The sequence below is a fragment of the Paramacrobiotus metropolitanus genome, unplaced genomic scaffold (assembly GCF_019649055.1).
Source record: "Paramacrobiotus metropolitanus isolate TYO unplaced genomic scaffold, Prichtersi_v1.0 Parri_scaffold0000102, whole genome shotgun sequence".
NCBI classification, from domain to species: domain Eukaryota; kingdom Metazoa; phylum Tardigrada; class Eutardigrada; order Parachela; family Macrobiotidae; genus Paramacrobiotus; species Paramacrobiotus metropolitanus.
The window spans coordinates 340,576-352,422 of NW_026570322.1; the positions used below are offsets into that span (position 1 = coordinate 340,576).

General features: G+C 46.0%; 1 protein-coding gene across 1 annotated transcript; it reads right to left on the minus strand.

Annotated features, from left to right (window-relative positions):
- Window positions 1-282: 282 nt before the first annotated feature.
- Window positions 283-11,596, minus strand: LOC129597228 (T-box transcription factor TBX3-like). The gene is made up of 9 exons (XM_055494698.1): window positions 10,887-11,596; window positions 10,682-10,700; window positions 6,897-6,992; window positions 6,411-6,582; window positions 3,836-3,959; window positions 3,734-3,756; window positions 2,583-2,659; window positions 1,170-1,375; window positions 283-1,021 (listed from the first exon to the last, which is right to left on the minus strand). The coding sequence occupies exons 1-9, from the start codon at window positions 11,266-11,268 to the stop codon at window positions 477-479; spliced, it is 1,644 nt and encodes a 547-aa protein (XP_055350673.1). The 5' UTR covers window positions 11,269-11,596; the 3' UTR covers window positions 283-476.
- Between the last annotated feature and the right edge of the window lie 251 nt (window positions 11,597-11,847).

The following is an 11,847-nucleotide window of genomic DNA, read 5'->3' on the forward strand; positions in this document are numbered from 1 at the left end:
GTTCAGAATGACTTTCAGTTATGTATTTAACATTTGTGAGCCATACTGTACAGTGATGACTTTTCTGTGATCTGCATAATCTACAGGTTACTGAGGTTATTATCGACTTTGGCCCGTGTTCTGGTTTTACTCGTATGATGCTTGTCTAACACAACGTCCATACTGCTCTCTAATACTATATTACGATAAGTACTGTAGATACGCTGGTGTGCTCACATTGCTCAGACTCTGCACCCGTGAAAGAAGTTTATTCTGATCAGTGTATCATTTCTGTGAGATAAATCATCGTAAAGTTCCTTACGTATAAGTTCCTTTACTGCCACCACCGTAAGCCAGCAATGTATCACAGAAGTTTTAATGAATTTCGTCACTTAATTTGTCACCAACAGTTCGCCATTAATATTGTCACGTGCTGGTCTTCAAAAGCTAAACAACGACAACACAGGCACAAAAAAACCACAAGTCTTTAATCTCTTTTACATTTGCTGGCCTCGCAAGCGGGGTTTCGGGGAGGCGCTGGAGGCGGAACTGCGTGATACCGGGGTCACACTTCGCCCGTCCGACGGTGTTTCCATCGGCGAGCGGGACAGGGAAGATCGCGTCTGCGGCACTTGATACGGTGTGAAGCGGTTAGGTTTAGGGAACCCCACCGGCGGACCCAAATGATACGGATGCATTCCCGGAAGTCCCTGGGTGTAGAACATATTGGAGAAGAACGGGTTGCCACTGGCTGCCGCTTGATGGAAGAACGGATGGAGGCCGGCGAAATGCGGGATGTGCTCGAAACGCGGATCGACCGGAGGTCGGGGATAACCCGGTGGGTACAGGAAGGGTACGAGGGGACCCGTCGGGGAGAATGCGGGAAACTGCGGAAGACGGCCGCCCGTGGACGGTTCGGAAGGTGGTGAATCGTCCAGTTTGGATTTCGATCCGGACAACTTTTCGGGCGACTCGCGATTGGCGCTCGGGTCGTTCTCGTTATCGGAAATATCGGAACCGTCGTCGTCTGTTTGGGCTTTTGCTTTATGTGCAAGATTATTTGTGTTAGTCATTAATTGCGTAAGATGCAACATGAAAGACGGCAAAATTCATAATTAATTAACCCTTGCTCTACTTTTACAAACTGAGGTCATTTACATAGAGGTAATTTGTGAATGATGCAACAATACCTGGATGTATTTCCGTGCGTGAATGATTGTGTTGCGCGTCAGTGGTTGGTGCATCGACGGGTTTGTTATCCCTTAATTCACGGGTGTGCGATTTATGAGAACGATCTTTGTTTGGCATGTGAGCGGTAACGCTCGGTGCGGAATACTGATGCCGCTCATGGGAGTGGTTGGAGTGTCGGGAACGCTCAGGACTATTTGAGACGCGCCTAAAATAGTACCAATTAAATGTAATTGTAAACCGTGGCACTGAAACGTTCTTATGAACACTTTTTTAAGCGTTTAATAAGAGCGTATGTTAATTTTACAATATTCTACGTATGTTTGGCTGACACATGAAGGTCCTCACTTGCCCATAATTATAATTTTGTGTTCGACATTACTAATTCCAGCATTACTTGCATAATTCTTGCAACAGCAGTAGTTGAGAACAAACAGAACAACTGATATGCCTGATGCATTAACATTTAGCTTATGAGTAACTGGGCATGTTTAACAGATATCTGGAGTGATCGGCTAATACGATGCGCCGCGAAAAATCATGCGCTGGCAAAGAGAATTAATGCCGCTTCAAGTGGAGCGTAGCGCGTTCATTCCCGTCGCGGCTCCGCCCCGCTGCATTATCCGGCTTTGTGTCTAATGAGGATCAATTACGCTGGCTGTTTGCACACAACGCAGCAGCGCCGGCGCATCCATTCCGTTCGGCCGATCCCGGCAGAACAGAATAAAATGCGGAATTCGCGAGTGATGGACAAATTAGCGGCTGTCTTGTTTCGGGAACAGTTCAGCTGCTGCACTTCTGAGTGGGACGTCTATCGGATGTCGGTGTTGCGAGGGATTCTCCCTAATCGAAACTGCTGTCTCCGTCACACCTTCTCAATTAACGTTCCATTCTCCGCGTTCGACAACAGCTACTTAGTGCAGTAAAAGTACATTATGGCTGCGGAAACGTTACCGGCAAATTGGTGGGTTACGACACTTCGCTACATTTTCTTATAATTTCCTTAATTTCATAACAATTTTCACAGTCAGATTTAAATCAGATGCAAAAGCTTTGGCAAAAGTACGAGTACGAGTACATACAGAGTACATGGATTATCGTTAATTTGATCCTGATTTCTTAGTAAAATTATTTTATGAAAGTTTTCCGTAAAATACCCTGGTGTCCCCTTTTGAGCTTTCGTCACGTTAATTTTGGATATCAGATCGTCTTGGTATCCTACTTGTCTCGATTATCACAGCAAAAAATCTAGGCTGCTCTGATTCGCTCAGATTTCGTTAGCACCAGCACGTTTAGCGGTCTTAATTAGAGCCTTCAGTGACACAACCAGTAATTATCCTCGTTAGAGCTTAATTTACCAGTGACGAAAGTGAACGTGGCCAATTATCTCGCGCGTAATTCGAGCGCGTACTCACTTTTTCTCGCGCTTCCCGGCGCCGGTGTCGCGGAATCCCTTGGCGAAGGGGTTGTTGTCGATCTTCAGCTGCGTGATCTGCAACACAAGAAAGGTCACCGCTGATTGCTGCGCGTGTCGTGTCGTGCGTGCTGGGACGGGCAACACTTCGCGCTGCGTCGACCAGCGCTTGTTCGCCGCGGAGGCGTCCATTCTGCGCATGGGACGCCGCAGAATGGCAGCATCTGCTGCGAATGAATCAATTGCGGAATGTGCTGAATCGCGGCCGGCGTTCCGCCCGACTGCATCCCGCAACTTGTCGTTGTGGCTGTGCGCTCGTTAGTGTTGGCGGGACGCTGACTGTGTTTTCTGTGTGTTGGCCAGTGATGAATGGGTGTTGAATGCGGATGAGCGATGAAAAAGTGGCGCTGGCTGATGATACATGTTTTACGACGTGATCTGCGCTTGGCGAGCCCTTTGACAACAGCATCGGCCTTAATGACTTTCCGCACGCCATCGCGTCTCGAGCGCTCTTCGGCTGTGAACGCAGACGCTGACGCGGGACCATCGCTCTCGGCTCTGGTGCGAATCTTTCCCTTCCTACTCGCAATACTCACTCGCCTCAGAATTTAATGTTCCTCTGCCAACAGATTGACATTTGACGATAGTGACTAACTTATGTTTTTGCCCATTATAACCCGCCATCAAAATGCCCACTGATGCATGAACGGTGTCAGTTACAATTGGCAATCTCATTAATATTTTCAGCTGACGACAGGTATATTATCCGAAAGTGGGCTATAATAACACACTGTATGAATTATTCGATCGTAATCACAGTCGTCAGGTGAATTCTGGCACATATCGGCAAATTTTGAAACTTGTATCAATATCTGTACAATGTACTGTGTAAAAAGCATGGTGTATTTTGCAGCCAAACATTTTTCGATTTGATGATCACGAAATGTTTTGAAAGTGTAATTTCCTTTTCAACACCGTTAACCACACATGACCCACAATGGCGGTCATGCACTCAACCTGCCACTTTCGGATAATGAGAGGATGAAAGCGGGCATCTGCCGTATCAGATTCCCGCATCCGCTCGGTGCTTAACGGCGAACGCCATTACGACATCCGTCCGGGAGACAGAGACTACAATTAGGCAGCACTCACCTTCTCGTTTTGATACGCGGTCACTGCAACCGGAAATGCGTGTTACTATGATGACTATTTGGGGTAAGAAATAGATTTTCCCTAAGTTCAGGATGAGCTCACCGGCAATGAAGGCGGTTTCCGGGAAGACAAACGTCCGGTAGGCGTTATAAGCCAATCCCCGTAGATCACTAGCGCGTACCACGTGAACGCGGGGTAAATACTTGTGCATCGAATTTAAGATCGTCTGAAAATAAAATTAATCGTCACTCACCAATACCATAACAAGAAAATTAAGAGACGATTTCTTAATGTTCACAGATAGGTTTTTTTAAATGAGCACCCGATTTCATTTTTGTACGTTTAGGTGAATACGGGCGTAGTCTGTTGGGAATACATGTGAACGGTGTTGGAACAAGGTAGCTCGTTCTCAGCTTTGGCGGCGTGTTTACCCAGCACAAAGTGTCAAGTGGCTGTGCCGAGGTAAAAAAGGAAGCTTCAAGTGTTGCCTGTTGTCACAACATGTCGCACTCGCGCCGCTTCAAGGTGGCCGCGCTCAGCCACCGCCAGAATTACCGCTGTATCGTTCTGCTGCATGTGTGTGCGCGGACACTGTCATTAGGGAGGCGCTCGACAAGCCAACAACCGCCACGAAGCCGGTTAAATGAAATGGCGAGAACGCAACAAAAAACCGTCGTGGAAGACTGGTTGCTGACTTGCTGTGTGTGTGGCACTCGGCTGACTTGACCGCTCGAGTGGCGGGAAAGGCGGCAACCTGGACGGGCCAAACACCGGCGATCTGGTTTTTGTACAATGGAAGAAAACACATGTTTCGCTGTTAACCTCAAATTTAACGCTTTTAACAGGCTTTCAATTGGGCAATTAAAAAACGATTTGACCTCTTAAAAACAACAGCTCAGCACTAAACACTTTGTCAAGCAGGTTTCAAAAAAAGATCATTTTCTGGTTACTGGCCGCAGTAACACCAGGTAGAGATAATCAAATTAATTCATTTATTCTGGGCATAAAAGGATTAATTAAATTCTTTTTTCCACTTGGGAAAATTTTTGTAATTTCCGGGTGCCAGCGAGCTTTAACCGCTCCTGTTATTTCCCTTGCTGGTTTATTTAATGACAAATATTTGACAAACAGGGCATTTTAACGGCCTGTGTTACAAGCACTCGGATGACAAACAACTTCTCGCTCGCCTCATGCCCAGCTCAGCGCAAAAAATAACTTATACGCAAACAAATTAAACAGCTTTCAAAGACGCCTGCATTGAAACGGTAAAGTGCTGGAGTTTCCGTTAACACGGTCGCTTGTTGCAGCGGCCCACTTCACATTCAAGCCGAATCGCGCTCTCGTATTTGCGGATTAAGGAAAAACAGCTAGCGTAGTGAATTGGCGTCAATTTCTCACGCTCTCGGTGCGCTGATTACGGCCGCCTCGCTGACGAATTAGGCAGCACGAAAAAACAAGTGTCGGTTAACCAAACCAAAACCGGTTTTGCCTTTTGACGCTGTTCTGTCACCATCGCCTAAAAATAACCTGATGGCTTTTTAACGAGCTATCTGCTACAGCTAATTGGAGCAGCTGTAAGCCGGCAATGAAAAATCACAAGCCGGGAATAAATAGGAACCTACGGTGACGCCTGCGCTGTAATGTCAATAAAAGATTGATAGACATGGGTCGCCAACAATTGGCCGCAGGATCGATACAGCTGCGCCTCGGCGGACGCATCCATAACGTTTGTCACTGTTCGGTGTGTGTGCTGGATGGATGTTGCGTGGGGGACGCGTATCGATCAGTCCTTAACAGATATCTCGTGCGTCCAGGCGCCGAGTGTGATGGGAAGGCGTTTAGGGAAACGAGTGGCGAAGGGAGTTTGTGCTGGCCGAGAAAAGAGCCATCCATCACGGGAAGGGAAGAGCGGGAGCGGGCGATGGGAAGAGGAAGGAAATCTCCTTTGCACATCCGTCGTCCTCCTTCCACCGCGCATCACACACACACACACACGCCGATCGACGCGGCCGACGGCGGAGAGAAGAGCAACGACAGCGCGGGATGAAACAGCTTCACTTTATTCTCTCTCGCTCCACATTAACGCTAACGTCCGCGGCGCTAACACTAACGCAAACGGAAGGGAAACAAATCCCTCAACGGTGGCCTGCTGCGCCGCGGAGCGGAGCAGCGCAGCGCAATAGCGACCGGCTGCGCTGGATAAACAGATGAGCTTGATTTATCTGTCCAAAGAAGCGTTTCTGACAACTGAACCAGATGCCATTTGTGCTACACATTATACTCCGTGTTAACGCTTAGTAGTCGATCAACCTTCGCTTTATTTGTTACAAAATAAGAAATGGTTATTGTATCGTACTTTAAAATAAAATTCGTATGCGTATTTTTAAGCGGAAAAAGACTCAATTCTTAGTCAAAGAAATTAAATTGCTATGATAGTCAATTAATGTCTTATTAAAAAAGACCAGAAATAATTCTCTACATGCGGTTCATAAGAAAATGTTTTGGAAGTTGCATAGTACAGTTGACAGTACTGTAGGAGTAATAATTTAAGTTTAATAAGCGCTTAGCCAAGTTGCGCAATGGAGGCGGTGCCAGCCAGTTGACGCCTCTGACACGGTTGGAGTTTCACACGAAAGGCGTTAATTTGCTCGTCAACGCGCTGTGCTTATACACTTACATAGCCGTGCTTGTCGGAGATGTTATTGGTCAGTTTGAGTTTATGGAAGGAGACGATCTTCTGCATCCACTGCTCGCCGGTACTGGGTGAATCCGGATGAATGTACGTGTGTTTATGCATTTCCGGGTCGGCTTTTCCCGCCACCATCCACCGTGAATTGTGAAATTTATACCTAATGAAAAATATTTCCTTTGCCACCTTAATAGGTAAACGGTTATACAATTCGCTGAAAGCATAATTATTGTCTGACGTTGCTTTCCATTGCAAACTTTCCGCTAATCTGATTTTTATCAGCTAATAAATGTTGGCGTCAGAGCGAGTTATAATTGCCATAAATACTGTGCAATTTGGCAAGTCAAGCGCGATCTTTTTTTTCTGATAAAAATCTTGATGGAAACTGCTGACTTTTCCACGAACCGTACGTATGCATTACACCGTAATGCAAAAATTAATAATGCGGGACGTATAATTGTTCTACTTGTTTACCGGCAATCATCCGCAGGCATGACATCCATCAGAAGAAAGTATTTCGCTTTTTTATCCAATCCCGATATCTTGACTTTATATGCGGGGAAAATTCTCCTGCAAAAAAATCGAATAAATCAAACGTGTCAGTTTGTTAATCAAAATTATGTACCTCAAGTAAAACTACATTTAGTCGGTAATGCATTTACATTAACCTAAAGTTTAAAACGCTACTTTTTTCCGATTACCAGCTTGGTAAATTGGTAGATTGCTGCGATTAGTTTATTCTGATTTCGTTAATACTAAAGTTTTGCTCCTTCCTTATTATTAAAACACACGTTTTTTCATATCGTAAGGCACATGTTGTACTCGTACATCAGTCGCATGGAGTGCGCTTATACACACAGACGTTCGTAACGTTATTGATACGTTTTTCTATTGAAGTAGCCAAAATTGTTATTAGTTCGTCTATGAAACGAGCCGCACTTATCACAATGGATTTACATTTACATAATGATTTATTAGGCGGCGCACGCATTAGCAATTACTGCCAAAAATCAAGAAAATTTACCGATCACCGGATAACATTATTTTTATGATCGGCAGCGGTCATTCTGATTATACCTTGTAAAAAACGCATACTATTAAAACAAAGCGGCTGAACAGGTGTTTGTACAGCGCTAAGCGCACACTGTGCCGCAACGCCCGGTGGCAAATGTTGGCTCTGCGGCGCCGCAATTATCGTGACCAGCAGCTAGCTTCTGTGTATGTACGGCAAAAATCGCTGCCAATGCGCGACTAGGTTTATTTTCCGACTAGCTGCTAACAAATGAATTCTTGATTTATCTCACTTTTGCACCATTCATCATCCGTCGCAATTTAGCAACAGCCATTCAGTCCGGCCATTCTCCGTCTGACATTTTTTTGCCTTAATGCAAAACACGAAACCGACAGTAATTAAAGCATCATGATTAAGCGGACACGAAACAACGAAACTGGAGAAAAAAAACACTGTCATGACTTTCTATCGATCGAAATAATGGAGATAATTGTTCGCCTTTGCTTACAGCCCCGAATTACTATCGCCAACACGGCCGCAAAAGAGTGCGTGAAGGGCGTGTCATGACAGTTAATTGACAGGGTATATTGTTGTTGTTTTTCAACGGTAAAGAGTTCGTTCGAAAAATAGGAGTGAAAAATACCAGCCACCTGTGAAAAATACAGTATGCAGCTCAGCGTTGCACAATAATTATCCTTTCAATAAATTATCAACTGCTGTGAGCCGAGTGCAAAGCCAGCAATACAACTGACACCGAAAATGTGCGTAGCCGCAAGATGACAGCCATTAACTCGGCCTTACCGGTCAGCGCGCATTCTGCCAGCGTGAATACAACCTACATTAATTTCTTTCGCGGGCAAACAAATAAACGCTCATTACACCCACGCTTTGTATGAAAAAAAGGGCAATAATTATCGGGAAATTCCCGCCAGCATAAATATTTATGCTACAGTAAAAACGTTGAAAAATATTTTCTGCCGGCGACGACAATTAATTATGGATGATTATTCCGGGTTTTGCAATTTTAGCCAGTAATGATCAGGGAATCTGGCTAATGCAAACAGGTAGCGCGGAACGGGCGTCGTACTTGTAACGGAAGGCTGTGTAAAGGATATTATTCGATGCCGGCCGACAACACGACCGGACACACTCGGAAACTGTGTGTGCTGATTTGTTTACATTGTTGGAGACTCGCATTAATGGATTGCTTGTCATGTCTCTTTCTGTTCTCTCTGTATCTTGCCATGCTTGTTTAAACCTGCAGGCTAAAAGCCACTGCCACTGTGCTAACTTGAAAAGTCCATTTACTTTCGGCGCCTAGTTAATCAAACGTGATACTTTACCAGCTTTTCATGTACCAACATACGTAACTTTACCGCAGGTATCTAGTGTCTTTATATAGATATTAATCGCAGCACGCTAAACATTCTAAAATTGAGTCTCCTTTTAAGATTTTTTAACCAAAGTAAAGTAAAGATCACACCGTCACCGTAGACGTGCACTAGGTAGTATGTACAAATATAAAAATGAAATAACTATTTTGTTACGATGCAGTTTCGAGGTGATCATCAGGGGAAAGTTATGCAGCGAGCAGTACTTATGCCGCTTAAGTGCGGGAATAAAAGGGGAGATATGGAAATGAGGGGGACGCGCCGGCCGAACAATGGCTTCCATTGTCAGCCGGCATGTATCACGCACACGCTCTAATTCAATAACAAGCTCCGGAAAGTAATTAAAATATCAACAACTAATCCCGCATTATGCGCTCTCTGCGCCATCCATACAGATGCCCGGGCATTCCACGATCGATGAGCATGTCGAGTAGCAATGGATGCAACATCGCATAAGCCAGAATGATGATCTTTTAATGTTTATGCAGATGTTATTCACAAAATTACATGGCACCGAGAAGTTGTTTCTAAACTCACCATCAGAGAGAACAAAGTTAAAATGCTGTAGAAAAGCATACGGAAACAATATGCTGATACCTAACAAAATTATACCGTCGTAAATCAGGATTGTGCTAATTTCAACGGGAACTGCTTATGTTAATATCTGGTGGAGAAGACGTAAGCGTGATGAATGCGTGGAATAATGCGACACATTCGCACATATCGTATTATGCTAAGTAATGTTTCCATGTTGGTTTAGCGATATTTTGCCATTCCATCATCGGATTAGCGTCACGACAGCAGCAAACAACACCGCTGCAGCGACTACCTGAGCGGTTGCACCGCGTTATTAAACGCCGCAACTATGCAATCTGCCAACATCTTCGCTTTGCATTCTATCAATCGCGCACTGCTCAGATTAAACGCGGTCTAATCCGCCGCGCGACTGTTCAGTGTGGACTGCTTCTATAAAGCATAAACAGATTCCTCACTGCAAAACCAGCGTCTTCGCTTTCGACCACACAAAGATGCGGAGGATCACGTTTCCCGAATCAACAGTCGCCCATTCTTCGGCCGCACAATAACACACTCTGTTACACATTTTATCAGCGACAAAGCCGCCGCTGTTCCTGCACGCGTCCATTGTTTACGCCGCGGACACTCAATCGGGAAACAGAAACAAATGCAGCGCGGCTGCATTTTAAACTGTCTTGCATCGGAAGATGCAGAACTGCGCTGCTGTCGCGCTGGGTGGCATTGCGTTGCGTTGCATTGCGCTGATGAGCAGCCTGATCGATACACTATCGCTCATTCTATCGCTGCATTCATCAGTGAGTGACCTTTCGCAATCGAAGCGCGCTGATTAGATAGGCATCGCAATTTGCGGCCAAACATCATCATTCCGGACTAATATACTGCTGGAATGTCCGATGCCAATCCGATGCTACCCATCAATTCATTCAAACCGGAAAATAGTTGTTATGTAAGCAAGAAAGCGACCGGGCACAAGTTAAGTGGCCCAGTAAACCACGTATCAAATATCATCCCGAGAATAAAGCACGATATTAATTCAAGTTTAGAAGCAGAATTATAATAGCGTACGATTTAAGTAAAGTGCATTAATATGCCTTTTTAAGCCCTGATAATTTGAAAGCATGCCGCAACGCCGTTCATAGTTATTAATAATAATAGTCAATACAGTATGCTGTTCGAGTACGAAATCAAAAATTGCTAGTAACTAAATTAAAAGCGCCCGTTTTTACCGTGTAGACAGTATAAAAACCGTGATGACAAGGAGAGAGCGAGTAATAATAATGGGCAAATATTATGCAAAGCTGACCATCAATTTTGCTTACCTGCCGCTTTTGGTAATCACTGCCGATCCGAATATGTCAAAGAGAAAAGGCGCCGTTAGATCAAATCATGCGTGTAAGGCATCGCGGTTGCCGCGGTGTTCACATAACAAGTAGCACCGATGCATTCACATCGCGATAATATTAATCAAATCGGAGGAATTCTTCTTCGAATAAACACCGACACTGCAAACAAACCAGCGCTTACCCATTTCCGTGCCGAGATTGTGGAACTCCGTCCACAACTCAGTCTGGTCCAGCTCCACTTTCGGGTCGTCCTCCACGTCGTCCTGGCCCGGCTCCACCGTCCGCACCGGCCGCTGGTGCGCGCCGAAGTCCAGCGGCGCCCCTCCGCCCAAAAGGGAGGGGCCGGAGGGCGCCCCCGGGGGAAAGGGGGCGGGGAACTTGTTGAAGAAGGGGTTGGAGAAGGAGTGCATGGGGAACGGCGGCATGTGCGGGAAGAAGGGGTTGCCGCCCGGCAGCGAGTGCTGCGGATGGGCGGGGCTTCCCGATAAAATGGAGTTCATGGAGAAATCCGGGGGGCCGCGGTGGGCCGAGGAGGGGGGAAATAAAAACGGGGGATAGGCCATTATATACGCAGATTAGGCGGGAGTCAAGTGACCTTTGCCGCTAGCACAGCCGCATCGTCGGGCGAAGTGGGAGATGATTAAAATGCACCTTCTGACACGCTGACAAACGCTTAATGTGACGGCCGCTGGGATTTCAATTGGATTTCTTGCGCGGAATTGAAGACTTTGGCGCGTCAAGCTTCTCACTCGCTGTTTGCCAATTTTTTCGCCTTAGAAACATCATACAATCAGCAACGTACGCATCAGTACAGCCGACCGACTGCGTGAACTGTTACAGTGGCGTTTAAGCTGGTTTTGTCTGTCGGCGTGAGCATTGTGTGCTGCGCGTTGTACGAGCGCCATTAATACGTGCGGCGGTGCGCAGTTGTATCCGGCGCACACAGTGGCCAGCGAAAGATGTGAATGAGGAGAGCGCGCGTGAGAGGAAGGCGTGAAACGGGGCGGCGCTGCGACGCTTTGTAGCAGCCAACAAGCAAAGCGATCGACACGTACGGCAGCCGATGTGCAATTTGTGCGCATGTGCATTTCGTTCACTACAGAGACTTCACGAAAAGCGCTGTGATGAGCTCTTTTCCTGCA